Source organism: Mus musculus, chromosome 18, assembly GCF_000001635.26.
Source record: "Mus musculus strain C57BL/6J chromosome 18, GRCm38.p6 C57BL/6J".
Lineage (NCBI taxonomy): Eukaryota > Metazoa > Chordata > Mammalia > Rodentia > Muridae > Mus > Mus musculus.
In genome coordinates, this window is record NC_000084.6 from 74699851 (window position 1) to 74727525 (window position 27675).

Genomic DNA, 27675 nt, shown 5'->3' on the forward strand with positions numbered 1-27675 from the left:
GGGCTCACTGCTGGCTTGTTGGTTTTTGGTTTGGTTTTTGTTTGTTTTGTTTTGGGATTTTTTGGTTGTTTTTGTTGTTTGTTTTGGTTTAGCAAACACTTGCTCTATTCCATCACCACCAGGTTCTAAACTAGCAGAGTGTTTGAAGTATCTCTAAGCTTGTAGAGATGGGGGACAGGCAGCAATGTGATCCCTTAAGAATGGAAGATACTGACAAGGCTGCAGAGATGGCTCAACAGTTAAGACCGCTGACTTTTCTTTCAGAGGACCAGGATTCTATTCCCAACACCCACATGGCAGCTCACACCTGTCTATAACTCCACTTCCGAAGCTTCTGACACCCTCACATGAACACACATGCAAGCAAAACACCAATACACATAAAATTTTAACAAAAGAACAGGAGATGCTACGGGTACCATCAGAGGGCGCCTGATACAAGGAGTAGCTGGGTATGAGGGCCAGATCCAGTCTGAGGCTGACACTGGTGGAAAGACCTGTGAGAACACAAGGGGAAAACTGACTTTGCTGTTTTTGAATCCAGATATCAAGCATTCAAGGCATTGGTGCATTTGGGAAAGGTGACATGAGTCAGTCCAGTGGATTGGGGGGTACAGGGGATCCAACTAGGGCCACAGAGGGAAGGTCTCACTCTGTGACTAGCTCAATAGATGAGCTCCCTTCCCCTGAGGCCACCTGTGCTCCTTCCCCACCACTCCAGGCTGGCCGAACACTTGAGGAGAACCCGGGCCGCCATCGTGTTCCAGAAGCAGTACCGCATGCTGAAGGCCCGCCGAGCCTACCGCAGGGTCTGCAGGGCTACCGTCATCATCCAGTCCTTCACACGGGCCATGTTTGTGCGCAGGAACTACCGCCAGGTGAGTAGCTGCCATGGGCATCTCACTTCACCTTCCAGTCCCCTGCCCCAGGGCCACTGCCTCCTTCTAGTGAAGTAACTATTAGGCTTCCCGGAACTTTAAGTTTCTTAGACTATGATGGTTCCTTCTGTCTTAGTGTTTCATTGCTGTGAGGAGACACCATGACCAAGGCAACTCTTAAAAAGGAACAGAGGTTTAGTCCATTGTCATCATGGTGGGAAGCATGGTGGTCTGTAGGTAGTCATGGTGCTGGAGAAGCTGAGAGTTCTACATCCTGATCTGCAGGCAGCACAAGGGGACTGTGCGCTATGCTGGGCATAGCCTGAGCATATAAGAGACCTCAAAACCTGCCCCCACCATGACATAATTCCTCTAACAAGGTCACACTTACTCTAACGAGGCCACACCCCCTAATAGTGCCATGCCAAGCAAGCATTCACACACACACAAGTCTACGGGGGCCATTCCTATTCAAACCATATCTATCTAATAAATAAAGGTAGAAACAAGAGTTTGTCAGCCACTCTCCTGTGTACACAAGGTCTACAGAACCTAGCTAAAACTTTCCATCAAATCCTTGGATGTTACAGGCCACATATGCATGGTCTCCTAAACCCAAGGCCAGGCCAGCTTTCAAACCCCCGTAGTTACAGAAGCTGTACCTGTCCCCATCCTGCAGAGCAAACCCACAGGATATGTGTACTCATCCTCACCAGGTCCTCATGGAGCACAAAGCCACCATCATCCAGAAGTACGCCCGAGGCTGGATGGCACGGAAGCGTTTTCTGCGGGAGCGGGATGCAGCCATTGTCATCCAGTGTGCCTTCCGGAGACTCAAGGCCAGGCAGGAGCTGAAGGCCCTCAAGATTGAGGCCCGCTCGGCAGAGCATCTGAAACGCCTCAACGTGGGCATGGAGAACAAAGTCGTCCAGCTACAGCGGAAGATTGATGACCAGGTCAGTGGTAGGAGTCTCCTACATGGGTGTCGAAGCTTAGGGGATACTGGGACATGCTTGAGATGGACCCCCAAGCTTTCTCAGGGAGCTGCAGGTACCAGAGACCTCAGGGGCATTGCCCAGTCAGTAAGAATAGTTGCTGAACATAGTCACTGAATAGTGTCACTCCCCAACAAAGGCAGCACGCCCCAATCTTCGGGATCTACAAATGTGCTCTCTCACACACAACAAGGAGCTTTGCAAGAGTGCATATGTTAGAGGTGTCTGGATGGGAAGGTGGCCTTAGGCTGTCCAGGTGGACCCCATGGGATCATAGCGTGCTCACGAGAGAAAGCTGCAGACAGGATTGGGGAGCAGGATGCAGAGCCACAGGCTCCAGTATCCAGGCCACCTTTGGGAGCTACAGATAACAGTGGGAGGTTTTCCCCTGGAGTCTCTAAACAACCACAGTCCTGCTGGCCACCTTTAGAAGCTCCTTCCAGAGCTGCAAAATAGTAGCTTACATTGTTCTGAGCCACCAGCTTCATGGTACTTTTTTTTTTAAGATTTATTTATTATTATATTTAAGTACACTGTAGCTGTCTTCAGATGCACCAGAAGAGGGCGTCAGATCTCATTACGGATGGTTGTGAACCACCATGTGGTTGCTGGGATTTGAACTCAGGACCTTCAGAAGAGCAGTCGGTGCTCTTAACCACTGAGCCATCTCTCCAGCCCTCCATGGTACTTTTTAATGGAGCAATAAGAAATTGATAGATTCGTCCAGAGTCCTGAGGCCCTGCCTCTCCAGAGGCTTCACAGTATAGCTACAGCAATGGCTGTGTGGACCCACACCGTGTTTCCCTCTTTGTTTATGACGGTCCCCATGAGGTAAATGTTGGCATCCTGTCTGATATGACATTGGTATTGCATTGATTAGGCTTTTTAACTCTGCACTGGCTACCTTCGCACGTCAACCAGCTGGATGAGCAGTGTGTCAATGCCCACTATGGATGGAGTTCTGTGACAGGATCTGAGGCAAGCGTAAAATACTGCCTTCTTTGAGGTCATGTAGACTCAGGAGAGAAAGGATGAAGGCGCACATGGTGTGGATGTGAGGAAAAGAAAAACCTGGCAGTGGGGGACCAGCCATAGCAGTGGGGGACTGGCCATAGCAATAGGGGGCCAGCTGTGGCAGTGGAGGATCAGCCATGACAGTGGAGGATCAGCCATGACAGTGGGGGATCAGCCATGACAGTGGGGGACCAGCCATGACAGTGGGAGAGCAGCAGTGGCAGTGGGGACACTTGATCTTAATGTACTCATGCTATAGTAGGCATTTTTGGAGCTTCTCATAACCTGAGGGCAGGAAAATAGGTGAGTCATTTTGTTTTGTTTTTGTTTTTATTGGTATTATTTTTTAAAGATAGACTTTTATGTAGTCCAGGCTAGCCTCAAACTCCATTTCTGGCCAAAAATGACTTTGAACCTCTGACTCTACCTCCCAAATGCTGGAAGCACAGTGGTAGGCTACCAGGCTCAGTTTTATCCCCTGCTAGGGCTCACCCCTGCTTCATGCCACAGGGCAAGCATCCTGCCAACTGAGTCACATTTCCAGTACAATGAACCAGTTTTTGGCTAAGCTAGCTGTCCTACACATGAGCCCCTGTGTGGAGACAGCTGACAATGGGGCACTTTGCTTTCCTGTTCTGGGCAGAGACCAGGCTTGTGGAAGAGCCAGTGCCCTGGGTATGTGTTCTCTTGGAGTTACCCAGAGTGTTGGCTTGGATGCTGTCTTAGTTAGGGTTACTATTGCTGTGATGAAACGCAATGACCAAAAGTAAGTCAGGAAGGGAAGGGTTTATTTGGCTTAGACTTCGACATCACAGTTCATCATCAAAGGAAGCCAGACCAGAAATTCAAACAGAGCAGGAAGCTGGAGGCAGGAGCTGATGTAGAGGCCATGGAGGGGGTGCTGCTTACTGGCTTGCTCCCCATAGCTTGATCAACCTGTTCTCTTATAGAACCCAGGACCACCAGCCCAGGGACGGTACCACCCATGATAGGACCATCCATTGGTCTTCTCCCCCGCTGATCACTAATTGAGAAAATGCCCTACAGTTGGATCTCATGGGGGCATTTCCTCAACTGAGGCTCCTTCCTCTCTGGTGATTCTTGTGTCGAGCTTATACACAAAACCAGCCGGTACAAATGCTCAGTATAAAAAGACAGCCCTCCCAGTGTGAGCTGGGGATGCCCACTTCCTACCCTGGTCAGCCTGTGGTGACCCAGCAAGTCAGGGAGAGGTCTGTGAAAACACAAAGCACCACGGTGTCCCCTGTTTCTGTCAGGACTGTCAGTGCCAGTGACCACTGAGTCACTTTTCTAGACACAGTGTGGCCAGAGGACAAGGCGACTAAAGCCACTGTCCCTACTAGGGAGGAGCATCTGTGTACCCAGGCCCCCCCTGGGCCCTGGTTTCAGATAGTGCTCAGTATTGGCCTTGCTGGTGTGTGAGGTCAACTCCAGAGGATAAAAATAACACGGTATTTCCCACCCCACGTGCTTGAACGTCGGAGAGAAGCAGATTTGAAAGGCCTATTTTTAAATAAAGCTCTCGCCTTAAGCTTTCTGCTCGGCAAACATTTGTGAGCAGTGGCAGATGCTGTCACCCTGGGCAAGGCTCCCTGTATACAGCAGGTAATCAGGGAACATGTGAGATCTTTCTCACACTGATTCCCTTGTGGTTTTCATGCCAGGCACTGTACCCATGCCTTAACCCACTGATCTTCACCACACCTATGGGATAAGTATTGCTATCATCTCCATTTTAACCATGAGTGCACTTAAGGGCACAGAGGGGATAAGTAACCAACCAAAGGATGCACAGCCAGGAAAAAGCCTGGCTGAGATTGAAGCTGCTTTCAGGGAGGCTTTGCCACCTCTGGCTGGGTTTCCAGATCATTCCCAGTGAGAAGCTCTCGGGACATGTGAGGAATGCTCTTCAGTCCAAACAGAGGCTCTCCCGTCAGTTTGAGGTCATGCTCATAAAAGTCTCATATCGTTGGGGCTGGTGAGCATTGTGTGGCACCTGTGGTGGCAGAAGCATGGGCACATATCACTGTGTGCACACATGGGCACACATGACCATGGGCAGTGGAGATCCCTTGATAGGCAGATCAGCTATTGGGAAATAAGTTGGGTGTCTTTTCCCCTGCAATTCCTAGAGCAATCTAGGCAACTGCTCTCTTCAGTCGTTAAGCCACAAGGAAAGATGTACATGGCCTGAGAAACCAGAGATAAATATCCCAAGTCACTTCTCAGAATAGCATGACATGGGAGGCAGTGTCTCAGTCACAGGAGTCTGGTGAGAGTATTCCCACTACCATGGGAAGAAAAGTAGAAGGCAAAACCAGAGAAGATGAGCACCCCAAGTTCATGTCTTAAGGCTGAGGACCCCCCCCCACTACAGAGAGCAGACTCTGTACCGAGCAAACCCCCTATCCCACCCCTTCCCCACCCCCTGCTTCTATGAGGGTGCTCCTCTACCTACCTACCCACTCCCACCTCACTGCCCTAGCATTCCTCTACCATGGGGCATCAAGCCTTCACAGGACCAAGGGCCTCCCCTCTCTTTGATGCCAGATAAGGTCATCCTGTGCTACATATGCAGCTGGAGCCATGGGTCCCTCCATGTGTACTCTTTGGTTGGTGATTAGTCCCTGGGAGCTCTGGGGAGTCTGGTTGGTTGATATTGTTGTTCTTCCTATGGGGTTGCAAACCCCTTCAGGTCTTCAGTCCTTCCCATAACTCCTCCATTGGGGTCCCTTTGCTCAGTCTGATGGTTGGCTGCAAGCATCCGCATCTGTATCGGTAAGGCTCTGGCAGGGCCTCTCAGGAGACAGCTATACAGGGCTCCTGTCAGCAAGCACTTCTTGGCATCCGCAATAGTGGCTGGGTTTGTTGGCTGCATATGGGATGAATCCCAGGTGGGGCAGTCTCTGGATCCTTTTTTATTAGAAAAAAATATAACCCAAATCAATAGTTGAGTCAGTGGCCTTTAAATCGGTTTGATTTGGGGTAGTTAATAGACTGTAATAGCCACTAAGTAAATACTACATTAATCCATATTTTGCCATTCTTGAGGGCATCCATACATGTTAGAAAACCAGTGTGCAAAAAAATGTACAGCTCTGTGACTTTTCTGGATTCCAGTTTTCACCGCTGTGAACTATCCAGGGTTATCAGTCACCCTCACCGAAGGTAGTGTTCATAGGCATGAATGAGGTACAGTGCTCACCCAAAGCGAGTACTCGTCGGCAGCAGGCTCTGTTGACTTCACCATAAAGAGTCTTGCAATGATTTTCCCTCTGACTGAAAAACCACAATAAGTCTGGTTGTGGGGTCCCAGGTTTAAGATTCAAAACAGACAGCGATGGGATGCCAGATGCAGGGGTTGTATGAATGGCAAGGGGGTGGGGGTGGGGTGATGAGTGGGTGTGGGATTGGCAGAAGCAGAGGCTTTTGTGAGCAGCCTAAGGGACTCCATGGAGACCACAGGCCAGTGAGGCTCTCTAACAGTTACTGAGTTACTGGCTGTGTGGCACGTGCCAGATAAGCACGTTGTTCCCTATGTCTCAATAATGGCCTTCTCAGATGGGGATTTTTCTCTTACCTGTAGTTTATATGGGAAGTGGGCCACAGAAAAGTGAGTGACTGGATGAAAGACACAGAGGGCCAAGGATAAGGCCACCTCAGGCCCAGGCCTAGCAGCAGCAGACACCTCCTTCCCCAGTGTTTGAGTCAGGTTTCTGGTAGCATCAGGACCAGGAAAGCTGGGCTTTCCAGAAACATCTGCATTCCACATGTGCCTGCCTCCACCACAGCACGTCCCTCTTTTCATATTCCAACCAATCCCATCCAGGCACCTCCTCAGCCACCTCTCTACCCTCGTCGACCTGGTCCAGGCCCTGCCAGTGAGACTTGACAGCCCATCTGAGCTCACTCGCATCCCAGAGCAGACATGAGGACAGAGTAGCTAGCCGAACCTGCCTTCCACCTGTGCAGGGGCCCTGTGCCTCCAGAGTAGACCTGGACCCTGGTGAACAGTTCACACAGGTGTTGCTCTTTTTAAGTAGATGCCGCTTAACTGGATTTCTTTTAGACTCTCCAGATGAAGCTAACAGCAAGCCCAGATGAGTGGAGAAGCAGGCTGTGCCTGGAGCTTGCAGAGAGTGTGGGGAATCTTGCACACAAGGATTACATGCTCAAGCCATGTGCTGTGTGAGCCATGTGCTGCTATATAGGTGGCAACAGCTTTTTTTTTTTTTTTTGAGAGCTTATGTGAGGTTTAATTTTTCTGTGAATTAGTCATTGATTTCTGATGCCCTGGCTTATTGGCATTTTAGCTGACAGCTCTGTTCTGCTTGGAGTTGCTGTGGAGTCCAGCAATGGAGGGTAATCAATGAGTTCCGCTCGCCTACTGATTCTGAGCGTTCTCCATCCCCTGCTCCAATTCCCCCTGCCTCCCATCCTCTCCATCCTCCCAGCCCCGACTTCTGCCCGTCCTTTATGTGAGCTTCATTCCAGAAGTAGGATCTCAGGGCCTGCTGCACACATCAGCTGTCGGCTGACTGGGTGCACAGTCTGTAGCTGAGTCTTGTCAGATGTCAATCTCTCCAGTGAAAGTTGGTGAGCCATGTTGACAGGTGGCAAGAGAGACCCTGGGGCCCCTTGGAAGGCCTCCTTGAAAGAAAGGATACTGAAGGGGTCCTTTGTCTCAGAGGAAGGGATTAGGTTACAGCTCTTTGTGCCTGTAAGTCCAAAGCTAGGAGCTCTTAATGCGAAGGGATGGGGAGGCTGAAGAGGCCAAAACTGCAGATCCAAGAAGCTGGCTCCATTATTCTTGCACCAGCAACCTACTCTGTGTGAGTGCTCACATGTTTTCCTTGAACTATTTCTGTCAACACTACTGTTTGTGTCTTCCTCTGCTTCTAGGTCCACACAGGAGTTTAAAGGGTCAGGGGGTGCCCCAAGACTGCCTGTACTAGCATGTAATTATTCTGAGCTTTAATTCTGCCCTACAAGTCTTTTTTTTTTTTTTTTTCTGGTGGCCTTCATGATTCTTCCTGGCTTGATAACCCTCTCTTTTTGTTGTTTATTACCCTCCCTCCCACCCCATCTGCCGATGCTCTCTACAGAACAAAGAGTTCAAGACTCTGTCAGAGCAGCTGTCTGCAGTCACCTCCAGTCATGCCGTGGAGGTGGAGAAGCTGAAGAAGGAGCTGGCACATTACCAGCAGAACCAGGAGGCTGATACCAGCCTTCAGCTGCAGGAGGAGGTTCAGAGCCTGCGCACTGAACTACAGAAGGCTCATTCGGAGCGCAGGGTCCTGGAGGATGCTCACAACAAGGAGAATGGCGAGCTGAGAAAGGTATGCATGCACCGGAGGACCAAGACTTTCTGGTGAAGGGCTGGTGGGCGGAGCACCTGTAGGAGGTGATTCTTCATGCTGAACAAATTTCCGAGATTTCCAGGGCTTGTGTCCACAGACAAGCCACCCCTCATTTCATGGATGCTGTGCATTTGGGTCTCGTAGCAAATGTCTGATCCCTGAGCCAGTGTTGATTGAGCTGGTATCATTAGCTAAGCCTTGTCACATCCCTGGGGAGAGTAAATGGTGTCTGGCTTTGCTCATCTTTCTTAAAACCTTGAGTAAGTTCCCAGGGAAACTGCACAGAGCTGGTCCTTGGTGAGAGAGGTGACATGTGCTACATGTTCCAGGGCCTCAGCAGCCTCTAGCCATCATGCCCACCAGGAAACCCTTTTGTCGGGGAGGTCTACTCTGCTGGCTGTAGCCAACTTTCCCACTCTTGTTCTTAAGGCTTACTTATGGAAGGTCCATGAAACAGGACTTCCTATTGTTGCTTCTACTGCTCCTAACTTTCAGCTACAAAGAAGCTCTTCTGAACTCTCCCAAGGCAGCTCTTCCAACAAGGAGAAGTCCCACAGTGCCATTGGAGGGCTGTCTATGGGTTGAGAACGCCTCTGTCCTCCCTATCTCTACCGTGACCCAACTAGAAGGAAGACAGTGCATTGCCCACACTATAGTATCTGTCCAACATATAGAATAGAGAGTTACATGGATTGGGAACCTGAGGAAGGAGAGTCAGTGTTGGTTGGTGCTGGAAGAAAAGCTCTGAAATTAGAACAGACAATGCTGGCACCCCTGGGGCAGGCACAGAAATACTAGCCCTAACCCTACCTATATTGTCAGGTGAGTGCAAGAACCCCTACCAGCCATGGTGCCCATGTGTAGGGGTGTGTGTGTGTGTGTGTGTGTGTGTGTGTGTGTGTGTATACACATAAATACACCTGCACACATGGCCTTGGTCACCTCTAGGATTGCTTCTGGACTTGCACTGGCAGTCTTGTATATTTTCTAGCTGAGTATCAGACTTCAGCCCTGCTCTCTGGTCTTTGGCTCTCCATTGCCTCCCTGTTTCTTCCTCCCAGCTGAGGACTCTCATTTGCCATCCCTGCTACCCACAAAACTTTTGAGTCAGGGCCTCAGGGCACCTAAAATAGCTGGGTTTTCCATCCAAAGGTAGGTAAAGGTTTGTTGTAAGAAAACTTCCTTGGTAAAACAAAACAGAGAAGCAAAGTCCGTCCTGATCTCTTTAAAAAACAGCTGCTGCCAAGAGCCTGTTGGCCTTGGGACTGAACCAAACAGGAGCTTGACAGGAGCAGACACTGCTCCCCTGGCTGTCTCTGGAGATGAGGTTTCACTCTGTGACCCTGGCCGGCCTAGAACTCACAGAGATCTACCTGCCTCTGCCTCCTACATGCTGGGATAAAAAAAAAAATGTGTACCACTGTACCGGGTTAAGACCCTCATCTCTAACTCCAAACAAATACATGCCACCTATGTGAACAAAAGACAGGCATGACATGATCAATGTGGTGGGAGGATCACTCTTTTTAGGAAATGGGAAACAGACATTGTCCTTTCTGTAGGGTCTGTGGAACCCTTTTTTTTGCAGGAGTTGAAGAATGGTCAAGGGACAGCTGCTCTTGGTTTCTATTCTAGGATCTGCCTAGCCAGGGTTTAATGCTCAGCAGAAGCAGTCTCCAGCCTGAGCACGTGCTGAATAAGAAGACAGTTGGTCTCCTTCTGGTCAGCTCCAGGGTCTTTCTCTGCATTCAGTGAGATTGATGAGGCCAGCAAAGCCCAGGGACAGAGCCGGCTGCTGGTAGATGTTTAATTAATGGGTTTGATGTTTCTGTCAGTAGAAACTGCAAATGCTGTATTGGAACTGGCATGCTGGAACACTTGGGGCTGCCACCTCTGATGATTTTACCTGGTAGACCACATGACAGTGCTATGGGCTACCATGGGACTCCATCTCTGTGCCTGCAGGGCATGCAGCTGCCCCTGTCACACACTCCACCCTACCATTTTATACTAAGGAAGACATTACTTCAGCCTCTCCACAGAGCAGCTCACTGGGACTCTTTGTTCCTTGTGTTCCGTCATGCAGCTGTGCTGTTTTGTGTGACCTTGCGATTTGGGGAGGAGGTGGCTCCCCGGGCTGCCCTTGGCATAGAGGCAGTAGCTCCTAAATCCATAAGGTGCTCTGAAGGTTACACAGAGCCTAGCTCAGTGCAAGGTTGCAGCAGGAAAGGAAAAGTGACCCGCAGCCAACTGCTTGGCCCTGAGGCGGCCTGGGCATGGCCCAGGTGTCTCGTGGGCCTGAGGTTCTGAGTGCTCACACTGGTACATCAGGTTGTGTGCTGCATCATCTTATCAGCCATAGGACTACCTCTGCTGATGGCTGGTTCCAGTGTGTGGCTACCTCTGCTGATGGCTGGTTCCAGTGTGTGGCCTTAGCTTTGAGAGTTTGCTGACTGGAAGCAAGGGGCAGCTGTCTGGAGAGAGTATGGTGCTCTCATGCATTGAGTCTTCAGGGATGCTTGGGCCTGCTATACTCAGGATCGAATTCTCACTGTCTCAGAATCTGTGGTTCCATGACGAGGCTGACAGTTCTTAGAGGGAGCTTTAGCTCGTCTCTGTGGGCAACAGATCTTACACAGAATGATAGACGTCCGCATCCTTCACTCAGCAGGTGTTTATTGAGAGCCTTGTGTGTTACAGACCATGCTACACAGCAGAACAAAAATAATAGTCAAAAAAAAATTTTTTTCATTCTTAGAAAACAGGTCGAGAGTAAAGTCCTTCTTAGATTATCTTATCACATGCTATTAAAGAAAGATGAGTAAAGGGGATGGGGTACCTTAGGGGGTGGGGTGTGGTTCATGAGTGACAGCCAGAGGTGCCTCGATAAGTGAGGTGAGAATTAGCCGTGGGGACTTCTGTGATGGTCCTGAGTTGTTCTGAGCAGCCAGGAGGAGAAGGGTACTGAGCATTTGGCAGAGAGATGGGGGTCAGACCTGGAAGTGCCTTCTGATCACAGAACAGCTATGGCCCGTGAAACCTCCAGAGAGAAGCAGCTCCAGTCTTAGCATTGGAGGCTCTGTGAGCTTGGGAATGACTCAAGCACATCTCCTGGGCTATCTTGGAGATGCAAGATTCAATCATTATTTCAACTTTACTCAAGTATTCTGAGGGCTGTTAATTTCAACTTTTGCGTTACAAGTCTACTACCTACATATTTAAGAACATTGTCTCGTGTGTGTGTGTGTGTGTGTGTGTGTGTGTGTGTGTGAGAGAGAGAGAGAGAGAGAGAGAGAGAGAGAGAGGGGATTACTTTTAAGAGTCATCAGTCCTCTCTACCATCTGGGTCCTGGGGACCAAGCTCAGACAATTGTCAGATGGAGGCTTGATGGGAGTCACCATTCTCTCTGAGATACCACCATCTCACAGACCTCTCACCCCCGAGTTTTTAAAATATTTTAAATTTGTTATGTGAATCCATTGCTACTATTCCTTTCCAAGTCTTTCTGATGCCCCATCCTACAAAACTTCATGTCCTTATTTTTTGTCTTGGTTTGAATAACTCCTTGAGTCAGATTACTGCCACCCATATACACGTGGCATGGGGCATCCACTGAATGATGGGTATGGGTCATAGGCAACCTACCAGTGACTGTGTCCTCAAAGGACAGTGACTTCTCTGAGTAGGCATCAGCTGCCTGTAGTTCCTCCACCAAGGGTGGAACCTCAGAGTTCCCTGCCCCATCATTGCTGGGATATTTCCTTCCTTGATCATGTGCAGGTACCCACCACTGCTGTGAGTTAATGTGAATGTCAGTCATGTCCAGAAGTCGATATTCTACACCTCTCTTCCTCATCCTCCAGCTCTTACATCCTTTCTGCCCATCCCTCTGTAGAGTGTCCCTGAGTCCTGGGTGGTCACGGGGTAGGACAATTAATATGGATGACCCCCCCACAGCAAGCACTGACAGTGACTTAAACTTGGCATTTTGACCAGTTATGACTCTGCATCAACCCATGCAAAATGTAGCTTCTCTGAACTGTGAGGAGCAAAAACCTATAGGTGTAAACGTGAATATTAGAAGGTAGTTTGACATCAGAACCACGTAGCAAAACAACAGTAAGTTCCCCAGCAAGGTCTACCATCTTGAGAAGTCATGGATTTATAATCCTAGCTTGAAACCTCACCTATGGAACAGACCTTGTATAACATCAGAAAGTGGTTGGTTACCCCAGTAACCACTATTACATCCTCCCAGGCAGATCAGTATTGTATGTCGCATGCTCGGTTTAGCACTGGATAAGACCAGTGATGCCCTTCGCCCGTCCCCTTGACAGTCTCAACAGTACCTTCTAGCATTATGTAGTGTTAGCCAGCAGAGAAGAGTTCTCTGGTCAGTTAAAAGTTGGCATCTCCATGTCCTGCATCACAGGCAAGTGGTTATCTTCAGTTCTAGGGTCTTAACATCTAGCCAGTTTGTTGATTAACATTTAGCTGTTTCTACTTTCTGACTACCATGAAACTATAAATGTTACTACAGTCACCTTTGTACAAGTTTTATAGAGATTAGGTTTTTATTCTTCCTAGGTTTATAATTAGGAATGGGATTTCTGAGTGACTTGGCCATTTTTTCATACTTAATATCAACTAATGTTTTCAAAGTCTTTTAGGACATCTGCCTATATTGTTACTTTAAAATACAAATATTTGTTTCTATGGTCACAATTTTTTCTCTTCAGAAGTCCTAGTTTTTTCTTTAATAATGCCTCTTTTTCTTGTTATTCATTTATTTATGCTGTCATATTTGCCTTTGGTTGAATCGATTTTCTTAAGTAGGGCATTTACTGATGAAACCTCCCCCCCAACCCCATCACCTCGTGTTTCCTTTTCGGCAGTGTTGTCAGGAGCCACACGCTAGAATTAAATATCTGAATGTCAGTACCGAATGTGTTTCCCTCTCTCAGAGCCCAGAACACTGAGGCAAGAAAGGGCAGACAGGACAAAGACCAGCGATGATGTGTCCACTGTGAGCTTTCCTAAGACTCAGATTTGACAGCTCATGATTCAGCAAGAGAGACACACAGGTTCACAGGCATGGAAGGCTCTGTGTTCTGTGCATTCCTCAATAAGGAATGACGCTGCGTATAAACAGTTAGGGTCTCTGGGAAACCTAGATGACCACAAGCGGTTTGAGCCATTTTGTCTTGAACGTGGATTTTTTTTTCCCTCTCTGTCCATAACTTTCCTTCAGAATGAAAGCAGTTTTGGTTGAATCTCTTTTTCCTAATTAGAGCATTAGATCATCAGAAAGCCATCTCCTCCAAAGGCCTCCAAAGCAGCCTCCTCTTCTCTCACTACATGGGAAGGGGTTTTTCCGGGGTGTTGTTGTTGTTGTTGTTGTTTTATTTTACTTGGTGATCTCTTTCAGCGAGTTGCAGACCTGGAACATGAAAATGCCCTCTTGAAGGATGAAAAAGAATACCTTAACAACCAAATCCTGTGCCAGTCAAAAGGTAAGCACCGAACCAGCTTTCCACACTCTTCACCGGTCTTCCTAGCCTGCTAGTTGATGGAGAGGAAGAAGGGCTTCCCTAAGGGGGAGCTGGGGAAAAGGAAGGTCAGGTTTAAGATCCAGCGGTGCCGTTTGTTTGAAGAGTCTATTGAAAGGGAAATCCATACTTCACAGAAAGACCTGGAATGCAGGTTTGTATCTGGAGACCCCATAGTCAAAGCATGGCCCGGCTATGCCCAGCTCTCTAAGTGTGTGCAAGTATCCTCCTGAAACTGGGCAGGAAAGACAGACCTGGAAGGACTTGTGAGAGGCGTGAGCGAGGTGCACAGCTGAAGTGCCTAAGCTGGCGCTCACCCAGGTGGTGGCTTTACATTTGTCTTGTTCTTCCTTATCGCTGTGTCTCCTGTCAGATGGTCACTGTATTGCCTGCTGAAAGACAGGGTCTCTGATTAGACTCCAGATAAGCCTCTCTCCAGTGCCCCTCAACTTCCACGCTGCCACCCACCCTGTGACTCACTTGGCTGAGGGCAAGCACATAAATCCAGTTCTTATCTGTTCAGTGGTAGCCAGGTCCCCTCCCACGCTCATGGTCCTCACCCATCTCACCTGGCAGCCAAACTTCATAACGCCACAGCCCCCCACCAGCCTGAGATCTTGTGAAAATACAAGCTGCTTTCAAGTTGCCCTTAAAAAAAAAAAAAAACTTGCTTTCCGTTACTATGGATACAAGGTTAGCAAGAGAAAAAAGACCATCAGAATCTCTTAGGTTCCTTGCCCGCTTCTCCCTATATCACCTCTGCTCTGGTCTCCAAGGACCTGGCAGATAAGGATTACAATGAGAGTTTAGAATGGTTCAGCTGGAAATGCTGCCAATAGTTCTTAATGTCAGTTGTCACAAGAGAGGCGACCACGTGGGCAGGGTGGGGGTGCTCATGTATATCCAGAGTCTCTCTCCCTGCTTTCCTGAGAGCAGGGTCACTCTTCCTCCTGTCTAAACCCTTGGTTCAGAATAATGAGCCCCTCCTCAACTCCACAGTTGGTGAGGAACATGAGAGACTCCCCCACAGCTTCTGGGACCAGCCTGTGGTGGGCAGCCTCTCAACAAGAGATTAGTCAGAATGCTCCTAGCAGGGCATGTGCAATTGAGGATTCCCCTCAGATGCTGAAACCCAGCTTCCCATGCCTGCTTCTCAGCTGAATCTTCGCAGAGCTCTGTGGAAGAGAACCTCCTGATGAAGAAGGAGCTGGAGGAGGAACGGTCCAGGTACCAGAACCTCGTGAAGGAGTACTCCCAGCTGGAGCAGAGATATGAGAACCTTCGGGACGAGGTGACGATCCTAAAGGCAAGGGAGGCAGCTCTGCTGCCTGGTGGCAATGGCTTCCCTTTCTGCCTCTTCAGAGCTGGCTGTATAGCCCTTGCCCTCTGGCACTGCCATGCTCAGCACGCATGTGTGCAAGGACCACCTGTTCTTTCAATCCTATGTGAACTCTGGTTAGGAAGCTGCCGGCCGGCGATCAGTTCTGAGGGTGCTCTTTCCGAAAGCCGAGGTCTTATTGAGATCTTAGGAAGTTAAGAATTATTTTTCTGTATGTGTATATGTCATCTGCTTCTTGTTCTAGAAAATTCCACTGTTGAGACAGTGGTGTTGTAGGCTCTGACCTCAGCTTCATTGGTCCATGTGGAGAGAGACCCTTGGAACCTGGTTGGGTCTCCTACTCTCTGACAAAATACAAGATATTTTTGTGACATTTCAGGATTTGACACTCTTCTTTACTCGTAAGAATACTCCCTCCCAACATACATATTCAACATCAGTGAGTTAGTTGCATGGAAACCAGGAAAGGAATCAGAAGAGGAACTGAAATAGAAATCTATAAATTCCACCAAGCTCGGTTTTCACTCTTAAAGACAAGCCAGCTGCCAAAACAAAACAAACGGGAAGGTCTTTTTAAATGAATAGCACGGAAGGTACGCGCTGTTTCTAATTGCTCTCGTTTTCACGAGCAGAATGGGGTGGAATGGGATAGGGTTGCAGAAAGGGTTTCTTTCAAGACTGTGGAGACGGTCCACTGTATGCAGTCTGAGGGCACGGCTTGAGTGAAAGGCTGTTCTCGCCTCGCTTTCTGGGTGTTATGGGTTGTAAAGCATTCATAGAGTATTTGCCTGGCATGCACAGGAATAACTGTTTATCCACTGTTCCAAGGAGCATTACTGCCCAGAGCTGTGACAGTGAAGCAGTGACCGGTGTCCAGGGTTCCTTGAGAAGTTACTTCGCATTAATACGAGCTGGTTATGAGTTGTCACATTTTTTTTTCTCCTTGAGCAGCAAACTCCGGGCCACAGGAAGAACCCATCGAACCAAAGCAGCTTAGAATCTGACTCCAATTACCCCTCCATTTCCACTTCCGAAATCGGAGACACTGAGGATGCCCTTCAGCAGGTGGAGGTAGGTCTGGGGTGCTGTTTGCAGTTGTCCTGCGGGGGACATTTAATTGTCTGCATGGAACTACCCAACAGAGATAGACTGCTCTGTTAGAGGTGGCTCAGAGGGCCCAGGGTCACTGGGATGCAGTGAACTTAGCAGCACACAGTCGGATGTACAGCGCAGCATCCTGCGTGGATGCTCTGTGGCTCACAGGCAGTGAGGCTGGTCCTGAACTGTGCTCATTACATGAGGCAGAATATCATCACGCTTCCAACATGTAAAAACAGGCTGCATAGGTGCTTACACACACTGCCTACCAACAGGCGGACACATGTTTGTGTACATGCATAACCCACATAGTAAAATCCAGATATTGATCAGAAAGGACAGAAGTACACTGGGAAATCCATGTATTAAGATCTGTTGGAGATACGGGCTCCACAGCAGGGCGAATGTTACTTGTTTCAAGTTACAATCAGGTACGAGTGTCACATTGACAGTGACCGGAGGCCACAGTAATTCCCTTCAGGACGCACTACGGTCCTGAGATTTAGTTTCTCTCTTGTAATGCCATTTTCCGGAAGTGGATTCCCTTTTACCTTCCAGAGAAAATGCCTGTGCCTGTTTGCATGTGTTCTTAGAGTAGGTGAGGGGCCGTTTAAGTGGCTCACACAGGATGAATGTGAAGGGCTGAGACAGAGACCTTATTGAAGAGAGCAAGCCCGCAGCCCTAGCTTTTCTAAGGGAAACACTAGTGGTTTGATGCTGGCTTTGTGTTGGAGGCAAGGGTTGGTGTTGGGGAGAAGCAAAGAGGCAGATGGCTGCTACAGAGGTGGGCAGCGAGGCCTTGTGTGTTCCCTGGAGCATTTGTGCTGTGAAAACCACCTTCTGGGCACCCCTCTTCCTTGGCAGGAGATTGGCATAGAGAAGGCAGCCATGGACATGACCGTCTTCCTGAAGCTGCAGAAGAGAGTGCGCGAACTTGAGCAGGAGAGGAAGAAGCTGCAGGCACAGCTAGAAAAGGGACAGCAGGACAGCAAGAAAGGGCAGGTGCGTGAGTGACCGCTCTCGAGGGAGCCGTGGGGGCTCCATGGCGGTGGGCTTCAGAACATCCTCTGTGAGTGTCCCACCCTGGTGCATCTGTGCAGGGCATGCTCTCTCTCTCTCTCTGGGTGTCCCAGGGCAAAGAATTTCCACTGAGAAGCAGTAGGGAGTCTGTGGGAGCTCATGCCAGAGGCATGGCATCAGGGGCAGAGGAAACAATACAGCAGACGTCACATTTAGCAGAGGAAGTCCACCACCCTCTCATGCCTGGAATCTAGCATGAGCTCAGCCACCAGGATCAGAGTTAAAGGAGACCCTCCTTACCTATGGCCATGCCTTACATCATCACGACTGAAGTCACCCTTATCCTCTTGAGTCTTGAAAGAATACTGTGGGTGAAACTTTACACCTAAAGGTAATTTCTCTGTCTCAAGGACTTTGGGGGCACCCAGAACTATGCCAGTATCAGGCTCATAGCAAGTATACAAAGTGGGCGTTACAAAAGCAAGATGTCTCTCAGTATTCATGAAGGCATCGACTGCCAAGCCTGCTGACCTGAGTGTGATCTGAGGGACACACATGATAGAAGGAGAGAACTGATTCCTGCAAGCTGTCCTCTGGTTTTCTCACAGATACCGTGGCAGACAGACAGACACACACACATGCATACACACGCAGGCGCTGTGTATAGTTTCTTTTTTTTTTTTTAAGACAGGTAAAAATGCAGGAGACAAACTTAGCCATTGGGGAATTTGAATCGGGTTTGGAGTAGCAAATGTAGCCCGGGTGTGAAATAAAAAAATAATGTTGTAGTGTGGCTGTGAACGCCGTTGATTACAAACCTGTCAGCACGGCGGCGGCAGAGAGCTGTCAGGAGATAAGAACCACTTTGTCTTACTTTGAAGCTGTGAGGAACACTTGTTGTGGAATTCAAGTCCATCCCTGGGTCATATCACTAGCAGATCTATTCTCAAGCCTAAACTGAAAATCGTGGGATCTGACCGTCTTCCTTGGCCCCTCCTCTCCCCCTCCTCCCTCCTCGATCCCCACATCTTGGACCCAGACTCTCTTCTGATAACACCTTTCTTCCCTTTGCAGTCTGAGGTGCTGCAGACTCTGGGGTGGGGCTGGCTGTCAGAGTCTTGGGGATGGTGTGTGTGTGTGTGTGTGTGTGTGTGTGTGTGTGTGTGTGTGTTTTGTCTTGTTTAATAAGCGTTAGGTGAACAGGTAAATCTTGGCGGTGGTGTAAAATCTCCCGGTGGATTAGGTTAAGAGGAGGCAGTGAAGCCATTGGGTAAATGAAGGACTTCCAATTATAAGGAAAAGCTATCCTGACAGACAAACATAAATCAGACAGTGGACAGATACTCTTAGAGTTGTATCCCCAAAGCCCCATTGTATGTTGAAAATGTGCATCGTTAAAATATCCTTTAGTCCTCCAACCTTCCAGACACTCTAACTTAGCAACAACGCACCCACAGGGTGTGGACAGTTCACCGCCATGATCACTGGGGACAATAGAGAGCTACCACTGCTCTGTGACACTGGTGAGACTCGGGTGGCAAATCACCTTCCTGGAAAAAGGTCAAAGTTCGAAATGAAGGGCAATTTCTAGTGAACACTCATTGCTCTTGTGCCATCTAAAGTCACACACCTTTAATCCCAGCACTTGGGAGGCAGAGGCAGGCGAATTTCTGAGTTCGAGGCCAGCCTGGTCTACAGAGTGAGTTCCAGGAGAGCCAGGACTACACAGAGAAACCCTGTCTCGAGAAATGAAAACAAAAACAAAAACAAAATTAAAAAAAAATAAAGTCAAGGGATTTTAAGTCAACCATCATAAGTTATGGGCCATCTGTGCAGATGGCATTTGATACAGCCAGCATAGAAATTTCTACATACTCGCCTGCACCTACAGACATGATTTCTGGATTCCGCATTTCAGAAATGCCAAATTGCTCTTGAAGCTTGGCTTCAGAATTGATGTGTCTGGATACTGAGTAAAAGGGGAAATCTCAAAATATAACCACCAAGCAAGAACTGTAGGCTCTGCCGTGCGTGTGGCCGCCCACAGGGGTAGTGTGGGGAATAATGTGGAATCCTCTCTCATCCCCTGAGGTTAAGCAGACAGACATCAAGTTTGTGAGTCTTCCCGTGGTTCCAGAAGGAGTCCTAAGCCAACTAGAGTGATACAGCCCCATGTCCCCAGCCTTAGAGGCCTTATACTCGATATAGCCTGGCTGGGCTATATCGATATAGCTTATGAGTGTTCCATCCATGGGGAGTGGCTAAGCCACTGTGAGAGTGGGGCCTCTGTGCCTGCTGGATCTGCTCTGTGTATCCAGTTCTTTTTCCCCTAGCCTGGCAGTTAACTTGGTCCCTACGGTGTTCCCAACAGACATAGAAACATGGTAGGACAGCCCTTCAAGTACAAGTATGTGGTCCTCTTGCTCTGAGAGTCTAATGTAATCAACATTTAGAGGGGTTATGTCTATGTCACACAGAATGCAAATGCAGGCCACTTACCTAAGAGCAGGAGTGCTGACTCGGGTCATTCAGTACCCTGTGCCTCTGGTGATGGAGGGAGGCAAGGCAAAAGTTGGTACCCAGGCCAAGCCTTTCCTGGTTTACATTGCAGGAAACAGTGTAGCAACCATACATGCCCTTCAGCTGGAAGAGGCTGCAGAAGATGCTCACTCTGAACTCAGACACCCTGGTCCACCCACAGCAGTGACAGCTGTGTCCCTGGGCTTCAGGTTGCGGGGACTTAGGCGATCTCATTAAATGCCCCATTAGTTAGGTCTTAGTTCTAAAGACCCACATTCTTCAGGGATGTCTCCCCCTTAAACTCACTCCAAGCAATTAGGAAGTTGTTTGTGCCCCCTTTCAACAGCCAATTCAACAGTAAGGACTGCCCACAGAATCTGAGGTCCTTGGCTGACCCGTGTCCTAGGAGACTTGTTATTACAGTGACTGCTGCCCATTGTGAAGTCTGATGCATGCACTGTATACCTACTATGAGACTGTACACCTACTATGAGCCAGCCACTTCATAAAAGCAGCTTTGAATTACCTCCTGAGTGCACACCCCAAAAACACGAGGACAACATTAATATTCAGGGTGTACAACTCTTGGGGATGCTGAAACAAAATACTTCCAACCCAATTATTTATTAACAAATATTTATTCTTCCAGAGGTTAGAAGTCAGAAGTGAAGGTTTTGATGTGACTGTCCCCTGCATGCATTAGGGAAGACTTGTCTCATGCCTTTCTCTTGGCTTCTGGTGTTCTGGGCTTACAGCTGACTCCAATCCCACCTCCATGTTAATATGTCCGTCTTATCTGTGTGTTCTTTCCTCCCAAAGCATTTGGGCTCACTACGTCACATCCCCTAAGACCCTATTCCCAAGGGAGGTCACATTCACCGGGAGAATTTAGAACTTAGGTACTAAGGTTGTAGAATTTAACCCATGACTTAGTGTTTGTAATACGTCTTCAACCAGTCTGCACCTGTGAGGACCATGTGATAGCATGGGGACAGGAAGGAGTTGTTATGGGGGGACTCATGGTAGTCCGAGTACTGGGCTACTATTTGGAGGAGGTGGGGAATACACCTGTGGAGGGTGAGGTTGCCATCTCTTCATGCCAAAGTAGAATGAGGAAGTTTGGCTGTCTCAGAAATGTCTGGAGAGCACGTGCTCTGTGGTCTGCGCTCACCTCTCTGTCCTCCTATGCAGGTAGAACAACAGAACAATGGCTTAGATGTGGACCAGGACGCAGATATAGCCTACAATAGTCTGAAGGTAAGCCATTTGTCCTCTGGTTGAAGACAAACCACATAGATGGGCTTCAGGAAGCCAGGTCCTCAGCTTCCAGCCTGCTCTCAGTAGAGCGATAAGCAAGTGGCTCTATTCCTACACCTCACATCCTCATCTTTGATACAAAGGGGAGTTTGTGTTTATACCAAGAAACCCGTTTTCCTACTTGCAGCAGCTCGGGTTAAAATACATTGTGGCCACGGGAGTAGACTCACTTTGAAACAGTATCCAAATGTAAGGCAGAGGGTCTGCTGATGGGTCAGGAAAGGGCAGAGCAGAACAGTAGAGACTCCAGGCCCCAGGAGGAGGGAAGAGTCATCAGACCAAACCCTTCCCTCCCAAAGACGTCACACTGAGGCCATTCCACAGTCCACTGGTCACTAATAGAGCACCTGTTACTAATTTGCTAATGGCCATTGCCCAGAAAAACATCGAGTCATCTCTGTGGCTTCTCCCTCCCAACTATCTTTTTCTACTGTGGTAAAAATGTATATAGCATAAAATGTACCATGTTAGTCATTTTAAATGTGTGTATGAGGGTCAATAATGGAGGATACATTCATAGCCTGCGAGCAGTACACTGCTGTTCAGCCCTGTAATTCATCTTACAAAGCCTGTCTCCTCTGAAGACTCCGATCCTCCCTCCCGCAGCCCCACACAGACTCCATTCTATTTCCTGTCTCTGTGCACTGTCCAGATGTCTCCTACAGTGGCATTTGTCCTCTCGTGAAGATGCCCCCTACCAGGGACTCAAGGCATTTATCTTCTTGTGACCGCGAACAGCATTTAGCTTAATGCCTTCAACGTTCGTTCATGTTACGTGTGTTGGCATCCTTCAGCTAGCTACATCTGCCCTGGCCTCCTCATTCAGCTCATACAGATTCCCCCACTGGAGTTGGCTCCGTCATCTTGGGACTCTGACAAGCATATCATGTTATTAAAAGTTCTTAGAAAGCCTCTAAGCATGTGTTGATACCAAGTTTTAGGAAGTCCTAATAGTGGCATGTTGTTTACAGCTTTCAGCTGGAGGATGGGCATAGCTTTGCTCTATAGCCCTACATATGTATACACACACACACACACACACAAACACACACACAGAGCTATCAGCCCAGCATTACGACAAAGAAGAGTTTCATGGCTAAATGTGCTCAAAGCACACATTGCATCCTGATTGAATGGCAGTGCTGTTGCATCAGGAGTGTTTCTCTGAGAACTTGGGGTAATGGGTTCAGTTTCAGCTCTGACTGGCCACTCAGGTCGTCAGAACCTGAGCCATGTGCGTCCTCACTAAAGAAGGCTCGTCGCTTTCATGATAGACAGGGAAAGTTAAGGAAGGAGAAGAGACAGGGTAGCTGGGATATGCCGCCACCGATCTAGCAGGCATCAAGGTGTGCCTCTTGTCTGCCTTGCAGAGACAGGAGCTTGAGTCAGAGAACAAGAAGCTGAAGAATGACCTGAATGAGCTGAGGAAGGCTGTCGCTGACCAAGCCATGCAGGATAACTCCACCCACAGCTCCCCAGACAGCTACAGCCTCCTCCTGAACCAGCTCAAGCTGGCCAATGAGGAGCTCGAGGTCCGCAAAGAGGAGGTGCTGATCCTCAGGACCCAGATCATGAATGCCGACCAGCGCCGCCTGTCTGGCAAGAACATGGTAATAGGGTGGCAGCCATGGATGGGCTTGTTGGAGTGACACTGAGCCACTGGGCTTGTGATTTTACGTCTTTACTCAGGGAGGTCTTAAACCTGAAAGAACAGGACCTCTGCCTTTGGGGGTCTCTGAAAGCAGACCAAGAATTTGGTGCCCTGTCTTCATGACCTCTTTCAAGAGAGAAAGCTAGAAATGTCTAGAATCTACTGAATTTAAGAAAGTGATTCAGGCTGGGCAGTGATGGCGCACGCCTTTAATCCCAGCACTCGGGAGGCAGAGGCAGGCAGATTTCTGAGTTCGAGGCCAGCCTGGTCTGCAGAGTGAGTTCGAGGACAGCCAGGGCTACACAGAGAAACCCTGTCTCCGGGGGGGGGGGGGGAATGTGATTAATGTGATTCAGGGGGCTGGAGAGATGGTTCAGTAGGTATGGGCACCTCACCGGTCTTGCAGAGGACCTGAGTTCAGCTCCTGGCACACATGTCAGGCAGATCACAACTGTCTATAAATCCCTCCCCGTGTGCATCTGGTGCCATCTTCTGGCCGCGAGGGGGCATTGCACCCATATGTACAAATGAAAAGAAAAGAAAAGAAAAGAAAAGAAAAGAAAAGAAAAGAAAAGAAAAGAAAAGAAAAGAAAAGAAAAGAAAAGAAAAGACAGATGGATAACCTCAGGGCTGTTTTCCATGCCCTTGTCTCTCCATTTTGTCTCTGGGGAGATTTCTCTATCAGCCTTTACAGGTAGTGGGTCCCCTTCATGTTTGTTTCTGATGGTCTTACCTTCCAGGACAGATTGGACAGCGAGGGGGAGGGATTAGAGTTTACCTGGCTCGTCCAGTGGGCTTTACCAGGCTAGGCCACTCTACACATGGGCCCTGGGTGTGGCTGGGGGATAGAGTCTCAGTAATAAGGCTGGAATTGTGTCCTCTGATGCTTGTTCCTCCCACAATCCCTCTCAGCTCCTGTCCCTACCCCTGCTGACGCCTGTGCCCCACAGCCAAACCTTACTAAGGCTGTGTGCCCTTCCACCTAAGATGGCCTATTGAAGCCATGCTCCTGCCTGTGTTTAACAGAAATTAGGTCTGCCTCTCTTTCCCAAAAGCACATCAATATACTTCCATGTTAGAAAGCTATTTCCTGGAAGTTGTACAACCAGAGTTGATTTTTGTATTTAATTTGGGGTCTTCTAGGAGCCGAACATCAATGCCAGAACAAGTTGGCCCAACAGTGAGAAGCACGTGGACCAGGAAGACGCCATTGAGGCCTATCACGGGGTCTGCCAGACAAACAGGTAGGGCCCTGCGGTACCTAGAGAAGGTGATAGGAGGACTGGAGACAGGAGTGGCCATTGTCCAGCCCAGCGTGTTACAACCTGTTTCTTGGGAACTGGCCATCTGCCCAACATTGGGGAATTATTTGTTGGAAAGAGAAGGCCCTGGGAGGCCTGCCAGAGGAAAGCATTTGTTGAAAGCTGCAGTGGGGTCCTTCAGAAGGCCCCAGAAGGTGATGCCTGAGTCCGCCTCCTCTGAGGACCTAACCGATTAGGACTTGCAGGTCTTCCACTGCAGGCCCTCTTCTGCAGAAGAGGAAACTCAGGCCCAGAAGGATTGAGCAGCACCAGGCACACAGCAATCCAGGAAAGCTGGCTTCCAGGCTGTGCGGCTCCCCGCCCTCCCCCACCCCCTGTGTGGGAAACCTGAGGGGGGAGATGCAGCCAGCCCCCCCAAGTCTCCCTAAAAAAGAAAGGGGGGAATGAAGGTGACTCCCTGCGCTAAAGCCTGAGTCGTCTTAAATTATCTTGGGTGGAAGATAAGCAAAGAGATGAATAGAGGAAAAACCTCGCAGGTGCTGTTCAATTAGAAAGCAAGCTGGCAGCTGAGCGCTGGCCTTATCGCTCCTATCTGCAGAGCTGAAACTGCTCCCAGCCCTCTTTCTGTTCTCTTCTGCAGCTGTCAGGAGACTAGCCCTCCATCTAGGTCTTTCCAGGGGCTGCTTAATGCCCCAGATTTTGTCTTCTTACCTCAATAACAATGGAGGTGATAAGACAAAAATAGCCCTTACTATATCTTAAAATAATCCCGTACTCAGACAGCTCAGCAAGCAATAGTGAATAGCCGAGAGGCCGAGTTGAGAAAAGTATTGCTGCCAAGAGGAGGAGGGTCTGGGGACCCAGGTCCCCAATATCTGCCACATTAGGCACCATAGTATTTGTCTTTTTCAATTTCGTTCCAGCCTCAGCTTTGAGAAAATGTTGTCATACTATAGATCCTAGCACTAAGTGGGAAAGTATGTGGACTGTCAGGGAAGGGTAGTAGGGCTGCGATTCTGGGAAGCCCAGACAGGCACCCCCTTATGAGAAGGGTGCTATGAAGATATGTTTGCTGTGCCATTCCTTTGGTTGGCCTGTTTACATTTTACATGAAATGGAGAGGTTTACATACATACAAATCGTGTCATGCATGTTTGGTCACGTGGGGTCCCTTTAGAATTTGGATGAAATTTATACCTAGAAAATGTGTACATGTCCTGAATTCAGGCTAGACTTCTGAGATCTCTGATGCACTTGTCCCACGGACAGTCCCTCCAAGTATCTGGGGTCCTCCAGTTCACACCCTCCACTTGCTGAGCTTCGGGGCCTGCCAAGATCTGCAGAGAGCGTCCACCTGTTCTGTCTCCCCCCACACTGTGAACATGCTGCCAAGCATGGAGGGGTGCTCTGGCCAGGGCTCTCAGAATGTGGGATGCTCCTTTCTGCTTCTGCAAGCCTATGCTGCCATCTTAGGAGCTAGGGGCAGCCAGCATCGTCCTGGCTGCTTTGCTTATGGAAAAGCTAAGAAAAAGCGGCAGCCTTGGAAGCTAAGCTTAGAGCCTGGAGTCTCATCCCCTGCCACCTGGCCCTGTGAGAATGATGGATGGGATGTGGGTGAAAAGCAGCTGGCTCCCCTACTCAGGCCAGCCTCCCCTGAGCAGACCTCCAGGTCACACAGCTGGGTTAGGACTTGAGCACTGAGTGCGGCTGTGGCTCAGCTTAAGTCTAGCTTCAAGTAGTGCTCCTCAGACCCCTGAACACTTCCATCCAAGGCAAGGCTGTAGAACTCCTTTGCAGTATATAGAGAGTGTGTTCTTGGATCTATCCTTGGGACCCAGGAAACCGCAGGAGGCCCCAGCACAGAAAAGCTTAATTATTGCCTTTGGCTGGAACCAGGTCCATTTAAGGTGCTGGTTCTCAAAAAGACACGTGCAGGTGGGGTTTTCTTTGCACACATGCTCAGTGCATAGCCTGGCTCTGAGGGCAGCTCCCCACATGTGGCCTCTTTCCTCCTCTATGTCTCTGCCCCTGGTCTACTTCTCAGAGGCCGCAGCAAAGATCCTGGGCTGCTGAGAGAAAATGGAGTGTGGGCTAAAGAATTAAGAATCTACAGAGCACTCAGGAATCAAAGAACTGATCAGACCCAGGACAGCATACTACAGGGTGTGGGTTCTTGGTCCTTCTGTCCAAAGTTTGCAGAAGGAAAGTGCGACCTCTCTGAGACCATTTCTGTTGCATGACCTCTACAGCTAGTTGAAAATATGTCCTTGGCCGTCCAGCTCAGTGTGTTAGCCTAACACGTGGAGAACCAGGCCAGGGAGTGCAGCTGAGAATCCCCAGTGGGGCTCCTGGCTACACAGTGAGCCTTGGGGCCTTGCTGTGTGTTTCTCTGTGTTTAGTGGACTTATGCAGAGAGAATTTTGAAGTCAAGCTGTTTGGGGTTTCCTCCTCACACCAGCAGATGCCACTACCGGCGCAGTCACACTCCTAAGCACAGGGTGACGGGGGAACTTTGGGTTTCTTCCACATAGGAGCAGAGGACTCTACTAAGTCAGTTCACTAGCTTTTTAATTTACCCGTTTTCATGTTTTCACGTGTCGAGTGTCCGAGCTGTACATCTTATTACAGTTCACCTCTGTCCATGATGCCCAGCATGCGACAGAATTCAGAATTCTATTCCCCTGTGAAACCCATAACATGAGGACTGATGCTGACTTCCAAGAGGTATGTCTAGGCATCACCCATGTGCCACTCTGGAGACTGTGAGAACTACAGGAGTGAGGCAGCATTCTCAGAGACCTAGCAGTCCCTCCCAAGAGCTAGTTCAACCAGCAAGGCTAGGAAGGCTTCAAAAGAAGATTAAAGGGCATGTGGGTGTCCAGCCAGGTGCCAGCACTTCTCCACTTGCAACTAAGGAGATGGCTGGCATACAGCATGCTGGGTACTTCCAAGAACTCCTTTTCAGGGAGTAGAGCATTGCTACAAAGGATGCTTGGTAGATATCAGCCTTACCATCTGAGAAGAGCAGGAACAGATATCAGCCCCTGCTCAACACAGCCTTGGGTCCTTAGGGATCTTCTGGGACATACAGATTGCCCAGGACATCTAACTGGTTGGCATCGGAAGAGAAAGCAGACTCTGGTTGTCTTAGTTACTTTTCTATTGCTATGATAAGACACCATGACCAAGGCCGTTAATAGGAAACAGGGTTTCTTTGAGGCTTACAGTTTAATAGTTACAGTCCATGGTCAGCATGGTGGGAGAACATGAAAGTATGGTGCTGGAGCAATAGCTGAGAGCCTACATCTTGATCTAGAAGCACAAGACACAGAGAATGTTACCAAGAACGATGAATTCCTTTGAAACCTCAAAGCCCATTCTCAGTAGCACCTCCTCCAGCCAAGCCCCACCCTATCATAGTCCTTCCCTAACAGTTCCACCAGCTGGAAACCAAGTATTCAGACATACAAGCCTCTGGGGGCCATTCTCATCCAAACCACCGCAATGGTGACACTCCAGACGTTCACCAGGCAGAAGGCTTGGATAGGGTGTTCATCAAAATAATTATCAATCAAAACTGCCATCAAAGTGTTGGCAATAGTCTTCCTTACTGCCCTGTCACACAGCCAGGAGTTTCTACCACCTAAGGG

General features: G+C 49.0%; 1 protein-coding gene across 4 annotated transcripts in view; it reads left to right on the plus strand.

Moving 5' to 3' along the window:
* Myo5b (myosin VB) overlaps positions 1-27675 on the plus strand; it is a 330335-nt gene that overhangs the window by 257487 nt on the left and 45173 nt on the right. For 2 of the 4 annotated variants that reach the window (XM_006525714.4, XM_006525715.4), the window contains exons 20-29: positions 722-878; positions 1595-1834; positions 8014-8247; positions 13698-13782; positions 14976-15124; positions 16109-16228; positions 17120-17257; positions 20987-21052; positions 22483-22722; positions 23907-24007. In XM_006525714.4, the coding sequence (XP_006525777.1) occupies positions 722-878; positions 1595-1834; positions 8014-8247; positions 13698-13782; positions 14976-15124; positions 16109-16228; positions 17120-17257; positions 20987-21052; positions 22483-22722; positions 23907-24007 (1530 nt within the window). The remainder of the gene's footprint in view (positions 1-721; positions 879-1594; positions 1835-8013; positions 8248-13697; positions 13783-14975; positions 15125-16108; positions 16229-17119; positions 17258-20986; positions 21053-22482; positions 22723-23906; positions 24008-27675) is intronic. The other 2 variants (NM_201600.2, XM_006525716.3) reach the window with 1 other exon arrangement.